The 23,961-nt window shown below is 47.0% G+C and overlaps 2 protein-coding genes across 5 annotated transcripts in view; one reads left to right on the forward strand and one right to left on the reverse strand.

Moving 5' to 3' along the window:
- The window catches only part of KCNQ (KCNQ potassium channel), a 129,927-nt gene extending 112,140 nt beyond the window's left edge, over window positions 1-17,787 (forward strand). For 2 of the 3 annotated variants that reach the window (XM_069137286.1, XM_069137283.1), the window contains 4 exons: window positions 2,609-2,681; window positions 15,098-15,150; window positions 15,292-15,556; window positions 17,116-17,787. In XM_069137286.1, coding sequence (XP_068993387.1) covers window positions 2,609-2,681; window positions 15,098-15,150; window positions 15,292-15,351 — 186 coding nt within the window. In that variant the 3' untranslated portion in view covers window positions 15,352-15,556; window positions 17,116-17,787. Of the gene's footprint in view, window positions 1-2,608; window positions 2,794-15,097; window positions 15,151-15,291; window positions 15,557-17,115 lie in introns of those variants that run through there. The other variant, XM_069137285.1, reaches the window with a different exon arrangement.
- Window positions 2,176-22,542, reverse strand: LOC124222259 (uncharacterized). 2 transcript variants are annotated; one of them, XM_046633061.2, is made up of 4 exons: window positions 21,824-22,542; window positions 5,361-5,589; window positions 5,152-5,295; window positions 2,176-4,814 (listed from the first exon to the last, which is right to left on the reverse strand). In XM_046633061.2, exons 2-4 carry the CDS (start codon window positions 5,579-5,581, stop codon window positions 2,864-2,866), a joined length of 2,316 nt encoding a protein of 771 aa, XP_046489017.1. In that variant the 5' UTR covers window positions 5,582-5,589; window positions 21,824-22,542; the 3' UTR covers window positions 2,176-2,863. The 2 variants fall into 2 exon arrangements, with proteins under 2 accessions (XP_046489017.1, XP_046489016.1); XM_046633060.2 differs by lacking the exon at window positions 21,824-22,542 and adding an exon at window positions 8,009-8,699.
- Between the last annotated feature and the right edge of the window lie 1,419 nt (window positions 22,543-23,961).

The following is a 23,961-nucleotide window of genomic DNA, read 5'->3' on the forward strand; positions in this document are numbered from 1 at the left end:
ACAAAAAGTTCTTATCCGGCCGCGGTAGGCAATTCGTATTATACTTATGATAATGCATAAAACTTGTATACCAGCTGTTATGCGTTTTATCGATCGTCGATTAATTTAATTGGCACCTATACACGCGGGCACTTATTTTTCTAGGCGTGGGACCGCCGCCTCCTCCTTAGGCAATTGATACGCGCAACCGTTTCGATCATCTTTTTTCGTCACGTCAGACCCTCTTTGTACCGCTAATACGAAAGATCCTTACCAACCCGGTATAAGATAGCTTGTCTTCGATACGACTACGATGGAAATCGATTCTACCCACGGGCTGTTGAGATGTAGTTCGTACAGCTCGGAGATAAAATGATATTAGGCCGATCACTTTCGGGTGGGAACTTTAATTCGGTTGATACGAAAGACGCGATTGAGTCATTCACAGCTCGCATTTTACATCGACACGCCGCAGCATTTTTCGTATCGTTTGAGAATGAAGAAATTACTTAGTCACGAATGCCCCTTTCACCGAAGGTGTTCGTCGATGCCTATTATACGTCTGCGGCCTCTCGCAAAGCGTCTTGTCGTTCGATTATGACTATCCTCTGCACTCCGGTATACGGAGACGCGCGAGTATAATGAAATGATTATCCGCACCTCGATCGGCACTCGGTGGAATGGGATTTCGTAATTGCCCGAGTGTTTGTTCGTCGTATAATAATTGCGTTAAAATAACCGAGTTAAATTCTTACGTATCGCCGATGCGGCCGCGGCAACTTTTTTCCCTATTCTATTTACCGAAAGGAAAGGCGTTCCAGTCGGGATATTGAATTATAATGACAACGGTGGTGGAATTGTATAGTAATCAGCATTGAACAACGAGGCTCAGTCGGAGGCGGGGGCGGTCCACGAAGCGTCGGCGATAACTCTACAGTCTGTTGGATTGCACAACGAATATCCGCGGTCCGCAGAACAGCGGACAAAACTCCCAGCTAGCCTTCGTAATGCGAAGAGTGAAACGAGCGTTTCTTTCCAATTGTGTTGTAATTCTGCAAACTATCGGTTGGCCCGAGGGATAAAGGGAACGGTAAGAATAATCGGAGAATCGGCACAATTAACGGCCAACTATTAATAACAATATAGTTTTATTGTTTGCGATATAAACAATTTTATCATATGATCTCTTTAGAGTATGTATGAGCGTGTGTAATGTGTGTAGGTGTGATGCGAGATGATGCTAGGAAGATAACTAGATAAAAAATATTTCATAATTTATTGCCAGTACGGGACGGTTTTTTTTTTTTTTTTTTTTTTGTGATATTATTTATACATATATATTCTTTGCACAGTGGCGTCCGATGATGCGATAGTTTTTTCTTTTAATTCCATTTCGTTTCTTTTCTTCGTTCAGTTTATCAACGTGGCAAGATTACAGAAAATGTTACCCTCGGACTCGAGTGAGATTGATGAATCGAATGATCCTTCCGCCCAGCTTTCAGGATCAAAATCGTTTGTGTTCCTCTAGTGGTATTTTTTTTCATTGTTTGTTTGAAAAAAATAAGAGCTTCAGGGACGCGATCATTAATTAAGCATCGAAAAGTACGAGGGTAACAATCAATGTCAATGACTATAATAATTATCGTAATAATAATAAAAATGTGTATAATGACAATAGAACATATGTTTGATTCAACAAGAGTATAAATAAGACTAGATTTCGTTAGACGGTACATTAAATAATTAACATAATTTACAAAAAAGAAAAGATAAAAAAAATCAGATAACAATATAATTAATTCAACCTCACTCTTCATTCTCACAAATGCACAATTACGCGCCTTACGCATGTGTATACACTATATACATAAATTATCTTTTTACCCCCGTGTCATGATTACAACGTATGTATCATATTTACATAGATATACAGTTATATATATATGTATATGACAATATGATCAAACAACGACGTGAATCACTCGAATTTGACAAATAAGATTGATTCCGATAGCTGAAAGCCTCAAAAATAAATCTTCTTCCCTTAATAATCGTAATCTTCTTTCAGCGTAACCCCCAATAAATTCCATTCACATCAAATGAATGTACAATTTCTACCGCACGTACGCGTCGTAGTTACATAATCATTATCATAACCTACACGCAGTGTATCCTGCATGCATTGAGTCTCCTATCTTTGGCACAATACTACGTTTGATTCGTAGCAGAGTTTTTTTTTTTTTTGTTTTTTTTTTGTTCCGTTATTCATTCATTTAGTTTCAATATGTGAGAACATTTAACGAGTGGAAAATACGATACAATTTCTGCATAAAAGTGATCGCTTAAACGGATTAATAAAATAATAAATCTTGCACGTTGTTTAGTTCATTGAAATAGTATACAACAATTATTCCTTCACTTTCGTTAAATGCATTATACATCAGCTAACGATACGTAAAGAATCCTCATTTATCCGCAATACAATGCATGTGACGGACTAACGTATATTATCCAAGCTACTCCACGTGTTTACAGATGAGAAAAAGAAGAAAATCAAAAATAAAAAAATAAAAGAAACAGAAACATGGTTACATTTCTCGTATTACAATAATATCTCTCACTTCTGCAGGTCGCTACGCGGTTCCCTCAAGTCCGCGGAAGGACGCTTTCGACAGCTGTCTGGCAGTGTACGTCTTCATCAGGTATAGGAATACAAATTCTTTCTCTCCGTCCATCTAATTCCCATTCTGTAATCTCTCCAACGAATTCTGAATTCAACCGCAGTCCTCCCCGGCTGCGACCGTTTCACTAGCGGCGTTACCGTGAAAAATAAAAGTATAAAAAGAGGCGTTACCAAAACTCGGCTCCTGGTAGCTGCCCTTCTTCACGTCAGCGGCAGGGGCTGTGGTTCATCCAGAATGGCGGGAGGGAGCTCGACCACGCCGGGGGGCCCGACGTGGGGCCTGATGACAGGGGACTCGCGGTCAGCCTCGCCCTCGACCTCGGGCTCGCCCTCGGCACCGGTTAGTTCGCGAACATTGCCGGGCAAGTAGTCCTTCCAACTGCGGAAGAGATACCTCGTGAACTTCCTGAGCTGCCTGAATTTGCAGTAGGTCGCGCCCTCGGCTGACTCGAGCTGCTGGGTCTGGATGAGGAAACCCTTCTCCTTGAACGTCTGCTCGAGTTTCTCTCGCTGCAGCGACTTCCTAGTCTTCCGTTTACGCCGTCCGTCCTCCGGGACCGGGGGCCGTTGTCCAGGCGGCGGGATCCGCTCACCAGCGGCGTTCAAAAACGCCCCAGCCGAGGATCCGGCCTGTCCGGCAGGCTGCTGGAGCGCCTCGCGCGGGAAGAACTCGTAGCCTCGCATGCTCTTGTCCCCGGTCCCGCTGTAGTACCGGAAATTCCCCCCCGAGTCGACGGAGAGGCTCTTCTTCTCCTGCAGGCTCGGCTTCGCGCCCCCCGTGAACTTGAACTTACATATGCTGACCTCGGTCGCGGGGTTGTTGTTGTTCTCGGTCGGCATCGGGGGGATGAAGATCGCCGACCGCTTCCGTTTCGTAGGCTGAGCGTGGCCGCCGGTCGGACCGCTCCGTTTCGCCCGTGGCGATTCGGCCGCAGCCGCTGCCGCCGCGGGATGCTGGGGCGTCGGTGTTGTTGGTGGCGGCGGTGCGGCCGCGGGGGCGGGGGACTTGCTCTCAAGCATCGAGTATATCGACTTGGGAACGATCTTCTGCTCCTTGGGCGGGGGTTCCTGCATCGCCGGTGTGAACCCCGGGCCCCCCTCGCCCTGAGCCATTTTCTGGTAGTAGAGAAACTGGGACTGCAGCGCCATAGGGTGGATGAAGACCCCGGCGTTGGGCCAGTAGACGAACCCCGGATTAGCCGGGATGACGGAGTCCCCCTGCAGGGCGCTGCTTCCACCCCCGACCCCGTTGCTGACCGGGGGTCCGTCGGTCCCCGGTTCCGTCGGCGAAGCGGCCCCCAGACACTCGACCTCCTCGCCGTCGCTCGATCCCTCGCTCTTCACCTGCCCGGACTCGTAAACGTTCCCGTGCTTCCGCAGCAGTCGTATCTTGAGCTGATTCAGGTCCCTTACGCACAGGTTGAGCGGCTCCTCCTGCTCCGTCGTCCTCGGACCATGCGCCGCCGAGTGGTTCCTCCGGGACTCCTGGGTCAGCCGCTTCTCCAAGAGGCTGCTTATCCTGTTCTGAATGTCGGTACGCTGGAAGGATACCTGGGCCGGCTGCTCCCTGCTCATCTCCATCTTGACGCGGGGACCACCGAGCTGCTTCCGTTCCTCCAGCCCCGGCGTTCCCGGGAGTATCGTGCCGTAGTTTTTGTATATCAGGTGACAGATGTCGGCCTTCTTCGGCTTCCTGCCCCGCCTCGGCTTGCTGTTGTCCAGGGTTATCTCCCCCATGTACGGCAGGTCGGAGTACTTCATCGGCGGCCTCGGCGCCGGCTGCGTCTGCTGCACGGGGTGGTGGTGACCCGAGTGCGGGTGGTGCTGAGGATGAGGCGTCGAGGTGATGACCGAACGCCGGAAGCCCGGCGTCTGGGGGCTCGAGGCGACCGGATTCTGGTTCATGGCCGGGGGGCAGAGCTCCTGCTGCATCGCGGCAATCCGCTGCAGCCAGCCGTGGACGTCGGCTACGGGGCTCGGGGTCGACGTCGAGGTCGTCGGCGCCGGGCTGGGCGCCGTGGAGTCGTGGACGGGGGTCGGCGGGGAGTTGAGGGCCTCCCGAGCGAGCGCGGCCTCGTAATGGTCGAGGTACTCGGGCGGCAGGGCCTGGTGGTGGAACTTGAGCTTCCATCGGGACTTCCTCCTTCCCCGGCTGAAATTTCAAACAAAAGAAAAGGTTTCTCCTGGAACTGCTCTGGGTTACAATTAATCGGAATGCGACTCCGGTCTGTATAATTATTCCGCCGAACGAGATAATTGCGCAATATACGTCCGGCCCCGGACCCCGGGGCAACGATGATAAAAAGGGAGAACCGGTGACGAACGGCGCGAAAAGACCGTACGTAAACCGGGTAAACAACCGGTTGGTTCGAACAGCGGCTTGTATTATACACCGCGCGTCACGTGACCGTCGACGATCGAACCGGTCGAATCAATCAGCGCGGAGCCGAGCCGATCGTACGAGCAAGAATGAAAGCGAGCAATCTCACCTGGGCCTCGCCCTGCCGCCCGTGCAGTCCTGGGTGGGTTGAACCTCCGCTCTCCCCATCGTCGCCTGGTTCTGCAGGACCTGGACTTGACCCGGCCCCCCGTTGGGCAGGCCGGTTTGAACGGCGTGCGCCTCGACCTGGGGACTGCGAGACGACTCGTTAGAAGACGCTGCCCGATGGCGAAAAACCGCGGCGTGCCTTCGACTCACCTGGACGAAGTCCTTCCCTGATGCTCCTCCTCATCCTGCGGCTCCTGCTTCACCGCCATCTGACTTGTCAGCGATTCCACGGGACTCGGGAGCCGCTGCGACGGCAACGAGTGCTGACGTTGCAGCAGGAGCTGGGTCTGCTGGTGGGATATCTCCTCCGTCGGGCTGCCCGTGTCTATCCCCGCAGACGTTGCTCGAGGGACGACTTCCTCGGTCTGCATAATGCCCCCTGAAATCGTAACGAACTGTTCGTTATTCCTTTCTTTCTAACCTTCGTTAATCATCTCGATTAGATTGAACCTCGTTTATGACATCGAGATAGATCTGGCCGAATATTTAAACTTGTGAAAAACGCGATAAGATACAAAATCGAGCCAACGGTCGAGGAAACTAGTCGTAACAGTACAGTAACCACGTGACGATAGGACTGTTCTTAGGAATTGCACCATTGATCGCGTCATGGGATACCAATGCGTAGTATACGACATCGTGCTGATATTCGACCGTTTCAGCAAAAACCAACAAAGCTTTTTGGTAAGAAAAGAAAAGGGTGCAAGCGTGACCAGCTTATGACATCAATTTCTAACCATGACCATCGTCAAGTGATAACCCGTCCAACTATTTTACCCGCTAACTATGCCCCAAGATTTAGTAACATCTGTTATCGCTATGTCGATCGGGTAGTCTTATAATTGATGAGGGTAAGTTTGGTCATCGTTCCGGACGACACATGGCAGCGAAGATGTTCGAGCCGGTGCAATGTAAGCCGAGAGTTATCCGCAAGGACAGCTGTTCGAATGGATCAGCCGTCCGGGTCGAGCCACTTAAGGATTACGCGCGTTCGCAGAGTAATTAATCCGGATCAGCGAGGAGGATTACGGGAGCGTGTAAGCCCGATGAAGTTTGACTGTGCGGGATGGTCGGTTAGTCGCCAAAACGACAGTCAGTGTGAACGACACTTCGTGAAGCTTGATAACGGGGGTCTTCTCTGTTGCCGCAAATCGAGGAAAAGCTTATAGAACGCGGGGGGGAGAGAAAGACAGAAAGACGGCATCGTACAGTCGGGCCGAGGATGAAGGCATTGCTGCTCCTCCTCCTCCCTCCTCGACACTCTGACGGATAAAAATATTCAACCGTCTAAAATAAACCGGTCGCACGCTGTTCTCCATAAGCCAGCATCCTTCGGATCTTACAAGACGTTTGAAGCGTACTTGCGCGTGCCCGAGAAACCTGCGACCAGCAGCATCACACCCGCAACTTGTACGCCTTAATTGGTGCTTCTTCATCGGGTTTCAGCCGTAGTTTTTACGCCCTTGCAGTTGGTCTCCGTTTTTATCCACACGGTACCTAAAATCGGCTGACGCTGAGTGTTTTTGTTTAATTCATCGATGTTACATCATACTCGTGAGACCGTGTTTGATTTCATTTCCCTTATGATCCATAACGCTGACGCCAGTTTTCGATCGCTTACGAATTATCGCTGATACTTACGGCATCTGTTGTGCAATAGTTATGAGCGGATCTTTGCGTTGAAGAGAACCTTATGTAAGGGAAGATATTTTTAAAACGGTTGGGATATAATTAGTCTTTGGGACGTGTACAAGCGCCTTGGTGATGATGGTTTGAATTCTGAACGGTGGTTGAAAATTGCTTATCGCGTAAACGGAGTGGTATTTATACCAGCAACAAATCGGCCACGTGATCGTCGATCGCTTATTTATGTACTCAATGTCTCTCTTTGCCTCTGAATAGACGCCAATGAGTCGATGATACGCTACGCGACGCGATCAAAGATCAAAGCAACTTTAATTAAACTGCGTGTCGAGCTTTGACAAGTGTTTTTTTGTTATATATTTGGCTCGTAGACATTCGGCGTTGCGGACAAACTTGACTATAGAGGAATGAGGAGGACGATTGGTAAATATATATTATATACACCTATGTATATGTTGTGATAAACTGCCGACGCATATGCAGTTTTCAATTTGATACCAGAGAAGAAATTTCACCCTTCTTTTGTCATTTTCATGGCTATAATTCGCAACCAATTCCCTCGTTTCAGGTCTCATTAATACTTGCAGATTATACAGGATATTATTACAAGAACCGGAATGATGCAGGCGCACGTAACTACGATTTATTTTTTGGCTATTTTTAGTGCTTGGCGTAGCGCCACTATTTTCGGCTCTCTCTCAAATTTCTCACTCCATATTTGGAATTATGATGCTTTGAAAGCCATCGCCGTGTTTACACAACCGGTACTGCGAAACAAGCAAAGATACAACCAATTCCATGTCGATGTAATTATAAACCGGGAAAATTTGATAGCCCGATATTCGAAGCTAATAGGATAATTGGTACTGTGAACAAACGGAAAACCTTATTGTTTGTCATGTGTCAAACCCACTAATTGCACCGATCATATTCCCGGGATAGACGATCGATGAAAAAGATCATTTTCACCGCGAATTTTCCGCCGAATAAATATAAAGTCTGAACGCAATCTGAACTTGCAATCATAATCACCGGCATGCATCTACGATCCAGATCGAGTGGCCGACTGGTCAGAGTATGACATCCTAGATTTCACCCGATTTCAAGCCGAGAATCGTTACGACAGTTATTTCGTATATTTTCATATTGCTTACCTGTTACAGGAAAATTACTTTCAGGCAACATGAAAACGATGTCTTCTCACGTTAGTCAATGATATATTTTTTAACGAAATGATCGTGGGTGAAAAAAATCGAACCAAGTGTGTCGGAACGATCGTTAGAAAACTTGTGCTTAACCGCGACGGTATTACATTAACGCGCAACTAACCGTAAGTTTAAATCACCGTTCCTTCAGCAATATACAATTTATCATTATCACAGTAGCGAAAATCGGACAGAGTCCTCCGGCGTGTTTTCCTCCCAACGTTGCACCAGCGTGAACGATATTATTTATCGCAATAAACTCCGCCCCTGGATCGCGGGGATTATCACGGGCCAATCGGCGGCGCTCAGGTGAGAGACACGTGGATCTTATCTTCCGAGGTCGCAACAAAGTGCGTTTATACGGACCGGAGGGTTTTGGAGCACATTTGGCACTGTGTGCTCGGACCTCGGGGCGGGCGCAGCGACCAGCAACCCTGGCCGGCGTCACGACGCTCTCGACGTCTCCGTCTCCGTCTTCGTCGACGTCGAGGCTCGTCGGGACGCGCGGCGCGCGGCGCTCGCGCGAGGCGCGGGAGTAAATTCTCAATTTGGGCGGTTGGAAATTCGAGATTGCCCCATATCGGGAGGTACGCGCGGCGTCGCGGCGGAGGTGTTCGCGGTAGTCTTATAACGGCAGAGAAACCCCGTTTGCCTATACCAGCCACGACGCGAGGCTCGCCTAACCTCCGTCGTATTATATTTAAACACCGGCCTCCGCGCACGCGCCCGACGAAACATCGCGCTCGCCTCCCTAATGGCATTAATGCCTTTTTGCTCTCCAAACTTTTTGGAGAAACCGACCTGTATCGACTATTCCGGGTGTCGGCTTACACCCTCTGGACGGCGGAGTTACGACGTACTTTCTTTTTACCCAAAAGCTGCTTTACGAGTTAGAATGTGGAAAATGCCTTTTTGGGATACGTAATTTGCTACCGGCAGCGAATCGTTTACCGAGGAAAACGGACCCGCGACCGACATCTGCGGTCTTGAATGAAGAGGAAGATGCGAGAATATCCACAGCGTATGGGCGTTGAATTGAGCATAAATCTTGGGAAAGTTGGTCTCAGGCAGGGATCAAGTATGGGACGGTCACGCTTCGAGACCCGTTCACGATATAGACGAAAATCTGATCCTACCGCAGCAGTGTTACAAACACTTGTTACAACTAAATCGCGATGCGCATACGGTGCTAAGCATAGCGTCGATCTTGTTTTTGGAGCGTGTTTTCGGCCGCTTAAGCTCAGCGGTTATCCCTAATAATAGCAAAAGTTGTTACAGCTTCTGCGGACACGCATGTCGTCGTCGTGTAGAGATGCAAATGCGCCGGGCACCCGCGCGAAACAAGCTCTAAAATTACCGCGATGTTTCCTCGAGGTATAATTCGCCGTGTTACCCGCACACTTTATACCGTCAAACTTATGTCCAAGCTCCGCAGCGATGCTGACGAATTGAAACGGTGGAATTATGTTAGATGTCGCGATTTGGACGTCTCACTGGCCGATTCTCGAAATCGTTTTGACGAGGCTGCCTTTTCCACCGAAGATCGTGTAAATAAAAATATCATCCAACCGTGAGGCGACCGTTCCTCGAACAACGTACTCCGATGATTTTGTACGTATATCAAGACTTAAAAGCGGATACCAAGGATACGTCGAAACGATCACGTGGAGGAAATAAAGGGAATGACGAAGGTTCGAAAAATGGTACGTCGACGTTGTTCAACGGCGAATCGCATCCCACTCACGTCGGACAATTCGCGTTGCTCGTCAACGCTTCAGGTTAATTATCGAATCTAGCTTCTACATTGTACCACGTCACCGTTCGCATAAACGAAATCAGGCGTTCTCACGACGCGTGGTCCGTTTCCTCTCGGGCGAATTATTTCGCGATACAATTTGCGTCACGGGGCAAGACGAGAAATAATCTGCTCGTCGATATCGCGCGCGATTGCTATCGTCGAGTTCGATTTCTTGACACGGTTCCGGGCCTCTTTGGGCCGCGTATGCGTATTCAGGCGATAAAATCAAAATCCACGAATGGAAAGCCAGTTGTTGACATATCGCAGTCTCAGGTATTGGGACACATCTCGTGGGCGGGTTGGCTCTACCTATAAGGAATATAATGTGGCTACGCCTCCGCGAACCGGTGCGCAGCCCAGTACCTACCTAACTCTCGCTCACCGTGCGTTGAAACACGCGTGTGCGATCTCACCTCACGCACGGTCTGCTTACGTGCGCGTCTAATGCCTTCCATGGTGGGAAATATTCTCTCAAATTTGACGCCAATTATTTCCATTTCCTTTCGAACCGAAAGAGGATATAAAAACTGCGGCCTTTGGGTACATAGTTTCTACGAAAAAATTTACCTACTCGCATAAAATTTCGGCCTACCGATGGTGTCAGGATCATCTCGAGCCTGAGATAATGCGAATTTTTCATACAACGCAAAAATTGAGGGGGGAGTACATCCGGGTGAGTTATTGGGCCCAAGCTGGCCCGGTAGAATCGACGCGAGGCTAGAGACTCCTGCAGCTTTTGGAACGGATCCGTGGGACACAATTTTGGGCAGAAATTGATTTGGCATTCGCGAGCGGAGCAGTTAGCCTCGATCGGCGTATGAGAAAGAAGAAAAAGAAATAAACACAGAGACAAAAAAAAATTCTTACGTATACCGTTCAAGCAATGTGCCTTCGCCCACGCGACTCGGCAATCATCATCATCGTCGCGTTCGTTCCTGCATACGCGATATTTTTTAACCTCTGAAAACTGCCGAGGAACTTCGCCGCGTAAGTTTGTTTGATTTGCATAATTTGATGGTAATGTATTTTCGTCGGTCTCATTGTCTTGTTCACTTGTCTCGGCGATTCGTTGTTAATTGCAGTTGATAATTTGCTGGAAAAAAAGTAGCGCAGCGTAGGCACGACCATTTTTCTGTCTTCTCAGAAATCTTGTGCATCGATGATCAATAACTTTTTTCAGAACGCCATTCACGCAACTGCACAGCTGCTGACGACGTTTTTAATTACTTCATCAAGAAATTCTATTCTAGCCGTGCATTTGTACGTGAATTCGATTCTTTTTTTTTTTCAATCTCTAATTGCCTCCGAGATTCTGCAGACAGAAACTAGATTGACGGGTTGAATTGCGCGAACCCTTGCGGCGAAATTTTTTGCACGACAATTATCATTTCACATTCGACATATGGTACGTTTCAGTGCAATTACCAAGAGTCGGGAATTTTTAATAGAATTACGAGATTACCGACGTATTTTATTATACAGCGTGTTTCCCGGAAATCGATGCTAGACTTTTCTATCCCGTCGCTTTTCTTTTCATTTCGCCTTTCTTACTTTGGGACGAAAATCAGCAGCCCAAGATTCCTCGGGGCACTTACTAATTTCACTAAAGAAGAAAGCTCATTTAATTAAATGGTTATAAATATTTATTACCGCCTGATTAGGTGGAAAAACAGAGAAATTATACGTGGGTAAGACGTAAGAGTTACTGCCGCGTATATTTGCTCAGGGTCTAATTAATCAACATTTAATAGACCATTTTCATCAGTATCCCTTCATTAAACCGTAATAAATATACCGAGCATTCGCGTTACACGTTATAGCCATGACCCTGTGCTTAATACATTTTTTATTACGCCAAGTAATAAATATTTATTACTCCGTGATCCGTTTTATCTCCTCGACACGACCCGGGCGAAACTTGAAACGTACATTTTTTTCCATCTGGGGAAACAATGCTCTGCACTTTCGAAAAAGTTTTACAAACATTATACGAAGCTATCGGATAACCGGGAGTGAAAAGACCGATCGACTTTACCAAATACGGCGATCAAATATGATTCGTACGAAATATTATCCGACTCAGAGGGAGAGTGATAAATCATCTAGGTATACATGTAACGAACCAAGGAAACTTTTCATTCGTAGGATTTTCCTAAAACAATTTCGTTTCCCTTGTGCAGCGTTCGAATTTTTCACAGAATCCGAAAATCTGACGTTTAATTCAAAAGGTTGAACCGTTTCGTTCGTCTTTGGATGTAAATAATAAAGCTTTGGCGCGTTTGAATTCTGTATTTAAATCCGAAGAACATGGTTGGAAAAATAATGCAGGAGGAAAAGAAAAAATTCCGCTATGCGAATCGTCGAGGCGGCCATATTCCTTGAATTTGTGGGCTGCAATAATTCAGGACTCGGAGGCAAGACGGCTTCTGCACCTTATACCAACGTCCCGATATCTCCGTGCATGCGCCTTGCAGGGAGATTGGCACGAGATGTTGGAAAGGCGGGAGGAGATTGTTCGCGCGGGGGGATTTCGCCGGCGTTTGGGATAAGAGAGGAGGACTATTCCTCCAATCCGGAGGCTGAGCTGATCATTGATTGATTGATCGAGTGATCGTGGGGGGCGCGAGGGGCCGGAGAGGGGGGTTAACGCGGGTCACATTATACATGCCTTACGAAGTTTCGAGGATCGCACTTGCGCGCGTATCCCTGCTGCGAGGCGTTGAGAAGAGTGCGGTTTTTTATTTATTTGTTTACTTTTTTTTTCTTTCTTTCTTTTTACGCATAATTACATTTCATTCATCGAGCAGATTTTGTTTTTCTTTTATATCATCCAATTTGAAGCGTCGTTTAAGAATTAGCGCGGATGAAAATGCTGGATTTGTGCCAGGGTTTTTGTTTGTCCGCGCGAAACATTTACTCAGCTTATACGCGGTAAACGAGGCGTGTATAATACCTGGGCGTGCGTTGTATTAATAGACTTTTGGATCGTTGAAAATTTAAAAGACGGTAAATTCCGCAACGCATCCGAGTCGCATAATCTTACGCAAATGAGAAAAAAAAAAAAAAGAAATGAAAAATATTGGGAAACGGTGAAACATCGAGTTAGAATTTTCGGTTGGATTTTACGTAACACGGATCGCCGAGACCGGCGGGATACTTACCTACCCATTTGTGCAATTTAAAAATAATCGTTCTTAAGAATCTATTCCTGCCACCTCGGGTAGTCGAAAGTCCGTAAATGTAACATAGGTGACCGGTGAACCGCTGCGAGTACGAGGAAAAATATCGGTTATTTTTTGAACACGCTTGCCGAGAAGAACGGTAAACAATCTTCTTTGAACGTACCTGTAATGACGGAAAGAGATCTTTTTCAGCGATAGGCTATATATAGTTGCAAAAGTTTCTTCGGCAAGGCTTTCGTTCTCAGATTCGAAAAAGCAGGTCTTTACTCGCCGCAGACAGGAAGCAAGAATTCTTCCAAGGCAGCGTGTCACGGGTGATATCTAGAATTAGATATCCGGTTTTCGAAAAAGTTTCGGGGCTTGCATGCGCGGGATCGGAAATTTGTAATTATTACCACAATGTTTCTCCTCCCTGCAGGTTCTACGCGAGAGGGGAAAGGATATACATACATATGTATACATTCTTTGTACAGTGTAAAATAAAAGGGACGCCGAAACGAATTACAAAGACGGGGCAGGGGGGGGGGGGGGAGGGAGGAGGAGGAGGAGGAGGAGAGACGTGCGTTTGTGTGTATAATTTTATAGCGAAGCGTGCGCTAGATTTTATATTTAGGATGCCATCGTGTAACCCTAGAACTACTGAATTAGGTTGGAACGAAAATACGAAAATACACCCACGCAACCGCGGGAGCAGAAACAGAAGTGGAAGTGCGGCTGCGATCTCGACGGGATGCCGGGCTGATCCGAAGGAGCCGAGCCGAATCGCTACCTGCTTTACCAATCGATCCAGCGCCTCTCCTCCTCCTCCCCCTCATCACCCTCCTTTTCCTCCGCCAACGGATCATATTTTTTCCCTAACCCGCCGCCTGCGACCAGCTTTCTCTTTCCATTATGTATCCCGATCTGTCCTCGAGCACCTGAACATGTCTAATATCGAGCTTCGTCAATCTTTATTAACTCCGCGGTAGTTAATAGATTGCCTTCGCTGCGCACCGGCCGTACATTCTCTCGGAGTCCCGCTTGCCGTTGCGACACTTCCGGTTTCCTGTTTCCTCCGCAACTCTCTGATCGGTTATTAAACTTTTTTACAAATGCGCATTCGCTGCCTGTGCGAACTGTTCTCCGGTTATGTAACGACAAATGTACAGGTGAGTCTACGACTCTATATCTTTATTCTTTCCTCAAACTTTCTTGCCCGTTAGATGACGAAAACTATTTCCCGAATCGCGGTGACAGCTGTGGGCGAATTCGACGGTCACAGTAATTGTCGAGCTAAAACGTTTCAAGTATTTTTTACATTACCAATTTCGTTCCCCGATCCAGAAACAAACGGATTTCGTCTCATTGTTCACTCCCAATTCTTACAACAAATCGTTTCGTACGATCAATGTTATACATATCGAGCAAAGAACAACGTAATTCATAGTTCGTGCGTCGCTCCTCAGCTCCAAGAACAAATGATGAGAATCGGCACGTGACTATCCATCGAGGAACGTATCGAAGGCAAAAAAACGTCTCCGTACAGACAAATTCGTTCTGGAGCTCATTTAATATGCATTAGCTTGCCGCGTGGCTAAACATCCAGCAGTCGCACGAGGCGAGCAAAGCTCGTATAACGATCGCGGATGAGTGAACGTGAAACTCTACGCCGTAACGAGATCTTGAGTTGCACGGTATTTTCCTCTGATGAATTACGGCCGTAATCTGTTGGTTCGGATAGAACGGTACAATCAGCCTCTTGCATCGTACACCGCAAGCTCAGTCCATTGTGATATCGGTGATCCGTCGTGTTCGCAACCTGCTGCCTCACCAGGCGACGCCTGTGTAATAGAAAGCTGGGGATGAATTAAGATTCTAGATAAACACATTGGTTCCAGTCCATTGTTAGATCCATGTGCCCGATTAAATTGTCTAATATGAACTCAGTGGTTAATTGGATGTGCGGGAGTTGATTGCTGCGTCGAAAGCGTTCGGACCACCTTTTAAAAACGTGAAGACTTTCGTGCCTGGAATATCCTGAGCCTCTTATCTCTCAATGAATAAATTGTTTTATTACAGCTTCGTGGACCGCGGAAGCTGCGGGCCTGCCAGGCTGGTTGAGAGATCTCGAGGTGAGATAGGCAAATGGGATTGTCATGCCAGCTGTCTTAATTAAGAATGATGGACGAAGTAGGACGTTCGATGCTGGTGCAAGCCCAGAAGTCAGCGGGATCAATGCAAACCTGGATCGGCGGGTCATTTTTGTTTCACAGTGTGCGGACGGTTGGAATTCGCGTTGGTCAGCGGAGTGTGAAGAGGAAGAGGAAGAATAACACGGAAGATCGTCTTAACGGCTTTTTGACGTTTATTCAAATTCGGCCAAAGAAAATCTGCCGCAAAGAAGACTCGGCCATTATATCGTTTGACATTCCGTTCCCACAATCCCGAGGTTTGGCGCAACGCTCGCGTCGTCAACGGAAGTGGACGGTGACATCGGGACTCGGACTGAAATCTGCCAAAAGTTAACCACCAGGACAAGTAGGTCGTTCCAAGTCAATTTTGCCGTTCAAAAATGTTCGTGCGAACACTCGGAAACAATTGCAAGTAAAAATCTGTGCCGCGATTCGGCCCGCGTTTCATCCTTTTCAACGTTTGTCGAAAATAGAGCAAGGCGGAAGATCTTCTATAATTTTCTAGGCATCAGGGGCGTACGTTATGCAAGCGGATTTTTCAACACGACGAGTGGTTGTCAGTCGGCTGACGTAACCGCCTGTTGTCTGGCCAATTCACGAAGCTACCTGTTCTATTCTCGAGCAGTATTCACCGGTCCGACCACACCTGTTTTAGCTTTATATTTTCGTAACGAAGATCCGCCGCCGGCGATTTTGGCCTTCGGTAGTTGCGGGCAGTTTGGTAATTTGTTACCGAACGTTAGCCAGCGGGACACCCACGTGGATATTATAATTTTCGAGCAGAAACGAGTAACTCGGAATCCGTCAAACCGTTTCCACCCCTGTAATTATCGTTCAAAGCTGACGGAAGTTCTTCGAGTTATACTTGACGGTGTCAGATCTCCGTCAACTCCCGCCAGACGTGACGAGCGAAACGGCAACTCTGACTGTCCAAGTGGGCGTAGCAACGAGTGCGAAAAAGTATGAGAGCCATGCGGTAAAGTGGAATTGCAAGTCTAAGAATCGAGGAAGAGAAACTACGAGAGCCTGAGCAGATCTCTCAGTAATTTCGGCCGGTCACTCTTCCTCCCTTCTCTCTGTTCCTCTGGAATAAAATTAGACGTTTTATAAACGATCGTGCCATCTTCAATCCCGCGCGATATATTTATCTTTGATAAATCTTGCCGCCTCGTTACTTGTTAGGTACTCGTATTCCCTCATTAATCTTTTCCCTAATTCAACTTTGGAGAAAACGAGGCGCGTAGCGGGAATTTTTTCACCCCTGCCGTAGGATTTCTTCTCCGTAAATTTGGCAACGCGATCCGTCGGAGTAGCAGCAAGACGTTACAATCATACGAGTGCAGTTTGTGCAGAGGCTGCAGCTGATCGTCGGATAGCGAGTCAAGGCTTATGCGTGTGCGCTCGAAACGCGCGAAGCAACGATTCTCTCCCACGATCCTCGTGACACAATGAGGCTTGATTTATAAGATCCTGCGTTTATGCCTTCTTGTGCCCGCGTACGGAACTTGCGTGTCGTCGCGACGTCTCGGACCTTTGATCATCTCGCGACAGGTTACGTGTACAGTTTTAGCTCGCCGTCGGGCCAACAATTTTTTTAAATAAATGTCGTAGACAAGTTTCGCCATTCTATAATGGACGGCGCTCATTTTCAATTACACGTCCTCTCTCTTCTTCTTCGTTCGTTCCAATAGTTTAAATATTCCCGCACAGTCCTCAATTGTGACGAAAGAAATGTATGTGAGTTGGAAAATAAGTAGGTATGCTTTCGCTCGAGAACAGAAATTGTCTTTGGACTATCACTTTTTTTTTTTTTTTTTAAATAGTCAAACCATTTGGTTTACAAGGTTTGTAAAGTCGAGGGTACAAGGATCAGACATCAGCTATTTACGAGGATTTCTTTTCTAGCCGCATCGCACAGAGGAGGGGGGGGGGATTTATGGCAACGAGTCGCTGATAAGAGGATAAAGGCATGCGAACACTGAGTCACGAACGCATTGTACCGGCGACTGTCATCCGGCGAAGATAACAAACAACGTTCCTGTAACAGCTCTCGGCCAGAAGTGTAGGTAAGGCCGTGCCTTACGATACCGGCTTACACGAAACAGGCGTTTTGCACAAATCGCGAAGAAAAGCTCACTTTCGGTGTAAACATGAAATCGCATTATAACGCATCAATCGTGAGACAATAAGGTTTCTCACTGTCGGTTCGGTACGACTTATACCTGTAACTTAGGTACGAGTAAAATCCTATTCGTCGACTGTGAAACGACGTTGTCGATAGTGAAGTAATACCAAGCGATGACTGCCATGGTTAGAGTAATTTCATCATGTTCATCTCGCAGAGGGTGTGCTGCGAGGTGTGCAGGGTATCATCCCCATCTTTCGTTCAATTATACTTTTATCACTTCCATCTCCACATTTGATCAGTATTATTTTCTTCCCGTTGATTCCTCGCTTTCTATGTTATTTTGATTTACAATCAGCTAGTGTTTTTCCTCCATTCTAATTAGAATTAAACAGTCTTAGGTTATCATTGGTCTTTTTGTGATTTATGCCCGTGGTCCCAAGGGACTTACACTCCGGAATCAAATAAACATACTTTCTCTCTCTCTCTCTCCATCTATCTATCCATCTAACTATCTCTCTACTAAACGCTACAGAGTGGGGGTGAATAAGCGAAGTGACTGCGACACGACGGGGTCGGCGCTCGATTCCTGGAGTCGATGAGAGGAATGCTATCGGAAGAGGTGTGCGGCGCAGCACCGCGTAGCTAACGATAGGCCGGAGGGCATGGAATCGAGGATGCAGTCCGCGGTATGCTGGGTGTGCGGTTGGTCGAGCTGGCGCAGAATGCACATGAATGAAACTCTCATTCATGGAGCGCGGGGCCCGGTGAGGCCCCTCGAGTCGGGGGAGAGAACCCCCTGTAAGGGAACCGGCGGGCCGCACACGTGATCACCATTGTTAAATAGCGCTCGGCGACGACGCGTTATTCCAACTTTTTACCCTAGACGCCGGCCGCCGCGCCGCCGTCGAGCATCGAAGGCGGAAACATGGAAACTCGTTGTCCCTACGCAGGATGCGCCGATCGTGATTGAGGCTCCTGCTATTCCAGCAGCCGGCGGCTCCGGGAATCCGATCGTCCTAAGCGCCACGGCGCTCGCGTCCCCCCCTCCCCCCCTACCCCCACCTTTCAGGAATCTAGTTTACTGCGGTTTGCCAGCTTTTATTTCTATTCGGAAAACAGCTAGGCGCGCGTCTCCGCCGCTGTTATCTACTTACACTTATACTCACGCGCACCTACCTGCGACGCGATACAAACCTACGTGTCATATCTACGTGCATTTTTATTCCACAAACTATTTCTCCTCGCTAACGAACCCTGTTACACGTCGCATACAAATCGTCCGCGTATCGCGCCTTCTAACGCCCCGGGGATATATTACGTATTATACCTACACCTTTATACAGGTGTGATCTGAATTTTATTGCAAATTATACGCCAGCCAGGCTGTTAACGTCGATCTGTGTCAATGGTGAAATTTTTCTCTTATACGTTGAAATTAAACACCTTTTTTTATCTCGATTTTATCTATCGCTAATTAATGCGTCGATTATACATGGAATAGATTTTTTAAACGGTAAACAAATTCAACGGAGACTTACAGATTTAAATACTATGTGTAACGACGAGTTACGACAGATTTTTACGGTTTGAACATCGACAGATCTTACGAAGCACTTATGAAATTTCCAATCTCTCTCTCTCTCTCTCCATCGAAAGTTTTCCTGACACAGTGACTGGGCTAATTCGAAAAAAGCAAAAAAAGAAAAACGGATCGACAGAAGATTGCGTAACGATGTCGGTGGCATTTAATACGTTATGAAAACCGAATGAAATGTGAAATAAAAAAGGAAAAAAAAATCGGTAGCATCGCCACGCAAGCTCTTAATTTAATCGTAACCATTAAATTTTCGGGCAGCACGAGGGGAAATACGAGGGGAGCCTTGAATTCGGTAATTACATTATACGCGGCGTGGGGAGGAGCTTCTATGATCGTACGCATAGGTACGTATATGTATACTCATCGTGCCCAGCATGGTATATCAATTTTCATGAAATGATTACTCAGCGGCGCCGCCTTGCGGCTATAGGCACCTCATGCCTATGCATGTACAACATGTTTTCACCAAATTTGAATAACAATCTACCTCACCTACGCCAATTCAACCCGCATATGCAGCCCGCGGTTCGTCCGCCGTTAAATTATCACCGCATTTATATGTATACAGGGTGTGTAACGTACAGACGGTTATGTCCGAGATTTTTGTTGTCGTTTATTTCTTTTCCAATTTGAATGATATTATCGTTGCGTGATTGCGCGTCTGATTGTACTGAATTATCGAATAACCAAAATGAAGTTTCGCCGACGTTTTTATACCGCACGCGTATAATCTATGTATCTATAATATATGTAACGAGCGAGAATTTACTCAACCAAGAGTGAATAACGGCCGAAAATTCAATCCTTTCATATTACTCGAGTGAGTCAATCGGAGATTTAGAAATCAACTCCGCAAATGACGGCTACCGCTAATGGAAATTGGAGGTGGTCATGTGTGTGTGATTCACACGAGTTCTATGGACATATACCTACATGATAGCAAGCACGTAACGTGCTCAACGCGGGGCAGCTTCTTATCGCATTGATTCATTCAAGATGTGTGGGAGGCTCCCGGAGTCTAATGGCTGAGCAAAAGCCCCATGGCGTGCTCCACATGTACGTGCATGTATGTATACTCTAGAACTCCGTCTCCTCGTCGTTGTCGTCGTCGTAGCTTACGAAACAAAGAGGAGACAAGGAGAGAGAGAGAGAGAGAGAGAGAGAGAGAGATGGATGAGAAAAAAAAAGCATAGAGATAATTGGTGCGTTTCGAGTAATTAGGTTGCGACGAGAAAATTTGTCAAATTGTAGACCGAAAGCGCTTGTATATTATACCTATAATAGAGAAGTGGAAGCGGCAGGTATCAAAACCGTAAATTCGGATACGGGTGTAGATTCCCGTCACACGAGACGGCGGATGAGCGTAATATCGATACTCCAGACGTAAGCATACGTATATAATGTTGTGCAGCGCAAGCCGTATACATGGCAGAGAGAAGTAGCGTGATATTTTAATACCTTTGCCGAGCTCTCAAAGCTTGGCCATGCATCGGGATGTTCGGCGATGCGATCCGTGTCTATACACCTATACACCCATTCACCTATACACTCGGTCACCTCACCTGCGCCAGTATCTACGTCCTGTACGTATAACTGCAATAATAAAATTACCCACGCATATGAATTAGAATATGACTCTAGATGATAATTTATGTAGAAATTATTCGTAATGCGCACGTGTGTGCCTGCGTCTGCTTAAATACGCGTTTGATGCAGGTATTATATGTATATACAAGGAATATGCCGCCGCGGTGTCGTCGTTGATACAAGGTAGAGGTGTAAGTGTGCAGTCGAGAGAAGAAGAAGCAGAAGAAACAAGTTTTCGCCGGCGTGTATTATTATACTTGTGTATACTTATAACACACGTCTTTCGTAAACTAGTAATATACACGTACGTATGTGTGTAAATAAAAATGGGTAAGATATGCATAAATATTACACAAATATCTCGACAGACACACGTACCTGTAAGAAAAAATTTATTTCGTGAGAAAGTGTGGATGCATATATTCACATAGAATTATTAATTACAACGTTGTGATATGCAGCGATCCCGCGTAATCGCGCGTAAGCCGCTGGTAGGTGTACGAGTTATAAACGCTACGACGCGAAATTATCGAAAATGAAATGCGAAAAGCAGGGTCGCGATCTTTTGCCCTGACAATTACGTTTTCTTATCCACCGGGAAATATCGTGTACGAAGGAAAATATTGTTTTATCGTCAGCACCGATCGAAGCTTACGTGACTGCACCGGCCGTGTGCAGTGCGATTGTATCAAACGAAAGGTGTATTATTACATTGCATAATACGTATATGATATAGGTATAATACGGGCAAAACTCGCGGCGTTGCTCGATTAACGATCGTCGCATGGGACTCGGAATATAATATCGCGTGTATTATTTCATATTGTATTACGGAAAACCGCGCGCGCCAATTGCGTCTCAGCTCTGAGTCGGTTCGAATCTTCGCGTACAGACGGCGGGCAAGTTCTCTTAAAAATTCTCAATTCTGCCGTACACGTACGCCCGGTGTGCCTAATTATTCCACTTTTGGACGCAGCTGCGTAGAATATAAAGACAGCCTTGATACTTTCGGGCTCACGTGCGTGTAACATTAGTTTTTAAACTCGCTGCTGCTGGAATTCTCGTCTGGATCACCATTATTCGCCTCGCGACGAAACGGCCGTAAAGAGCGAGAGAGAGAAGGAGAGAAATAAGCCTTCAAACTGCAGTTCTCGAAGTAGTTCAAGCGGGCGATTTTCAAATATCGTTCGATTTAAACGCAACATATCGCGGTGACAATTTTCTGCGGATTTTGAAAATCCCGGGTAATCTGTTCACCGCAAATACGATCAGAGAATCAAAGGTAGCGCTCCGTGACTTACCATTGGGTTGGTTCCATCCATGCCGGGTATCGCTGGGCAGCTTGGTTGATGGAATAACGATATTATATTTTCAAACTCCCGCGCGCTCGATCGTCAAATATCGATCGCAAACTGCGGCCGTATTGTGTCACTGGCGTAAAATGCGCTTTAAAATCACCATTGTAATCAAGGTAAAGTATAACGGGGATGAAGAACAGTAATCACTCAGAAACGAACACTGCATTAAGATCCACTGACAACGGCGGCAGCTCGCAAACGTCGAGCTCCCGACGATCATTATACGTAGATTCGCGTCAACGCCGTTACACGATCGATGGCGAAATTCAGATCGCGGGGCGCATCGTGTTCGACATTTAAACGCGTGTTTTATCCAACGTCGCAGCGCTTGTTCGCAACCAGCCGTGAGTGTTATTTATAGTACGCGTTATCGCTTGATTGTTTAATCAGCGGTTCGTCGAGTATCCATCGGCTTGTCAAACTGTATTTTATTTAAAAATGGAAGGTTTATCCGTCGCCCGTTACTTGCGTCGTCGCGTCCCGAAGTCGGATTTTCTTCTACTCGGTGTAAAAACAGCGCGATATTCGTCACACGCGGCCGACAACGAGGAAGATCAGCGTGGCGGAGGCTGTGCGCGTCAGGCGCAAACGCAACGGAGAGGCCGGTAGTTCGCGTCCGGCAAGAAACGAGGGACGTTCGAATTGTGTTGAATTGTGTTGTCGAGTTGACGAGCCGCGGCAAAAGCAAACCTGACGGGGGGCAGCGGAGGGAACGCGGGAAGCCGAACCCCCACGATTTCTACCGAACATCACCGAAGTTTACCGAGCCGCCCGACCAGCCTCAGTCTTTTACCACTGGTCCAGCCGGACGCTGCGAAGAAAAAGCGATTTTTCACATACGCTCCTCGCCGTCGTGACTCGTTTTATCACGCTCGAAAGCTCCTCTCACGTTCGCCTACTCCTCGGTCGATATCCTCCTTGCAAGGTTCGTTTTTCGGACCTTTTTCTAAACTCATCGATTCGTACCGTTTTTCGAAAGATTCGCGTTCTCGCCGCGCAGAGAACGAAGAAAGGAGGAATCCAATCTTTCGAATGTTCCGTTTGAAATTAGTCATCGATTACCGCGGCCTCTCGGATATAGGTACATTTATACTTACGTACGTGTACGGGTTTGATTAGTCAACGCTTATTTTTGACGAAATTGGCTGTGATGCGTTCATCTGCAGTTCCGAGATTTCGCGCGTTATATAGCTACATAGGTATAGATGGCTCATAAGTTCTAAGTGTACCGAATTTCTTTGATCACCGAAGAATGGAGAAACGATCGGTTTTGGTTGCTGTCTCCTCGTCGGTGTATAGATGTTTTATCGCAATTACTCAAGTTTTCGACTCGCGAGAAAGGATCGAGCGTACTAGCTGAAGAGCAATTGAAAGATATATACCTCCATTAAATATGCGACTGTGATGTGAATTAGTCGAAATCAATTGTTAGTGTCCAGTTAGAAAGGCGCAACAGAAAAAAAAATAGAAAATTCCTTTTCATCGGACACACGCGACCCGAAGACGGGTTCGAGCAGTTGAGCCAGTCAAATTACTCTCATTAATATCAATTATCATCACTACCGTCGTCTGCTATGGTTGCAGCAACGCGGTATACATATATATTGCCTACAGAGTCAAAAGATACCGTGATGCACGGATAATAAATGGGCACGCGTTCCAAGCATCAAGCTTCAATGACGACAACGGTCGTTTGGTGATCACCTGGAACCTCGCGTAAAAAAAAGATATAATGCTCCTCGTTACAATTTCGGGACTTCCCCAGATCTCTTATCTAATTTACGTAACTTTCTTGCACCACAATTTTCAGACCTCACACGCTTGCCGACCCCGTGACTGATACAACTCTCCGTTTCCGATAACGAGCGATGCAAAGAGCCGCGTGAGACTTGAGGATGAGATTCCCGCAGGCGCGTTTCACGGCTCCGAGACTTGACTCTGGCCGTGTACTCGGCCAGTCAGTTAGTCAGTATGCATGCACACATCCGAAAGCAGATGTTCCTTCGGTTCACACGCACGTGACGTGCGTTCATGCGTGTATACCGCAAGGCAGAGACCGCGTGGGACCTGCAGGCACGCCC

This window comes from Neodiprion pinetum, chromosome 6 (assembly GCF_021155775.2).
Source record: "Neodiprion pinetum isolate iyNeoPine1 chromosome 6, iyNeoPine1.2, whole genome shotgun sequence".
NCBI classification, from domain to species: domain Eukaryota; kingdom Metazoa; phylum Arthropoda; class Insecta; order Hymenoptera; family Diprionidae; genus Neodiprion; species Neodiprion pinetum.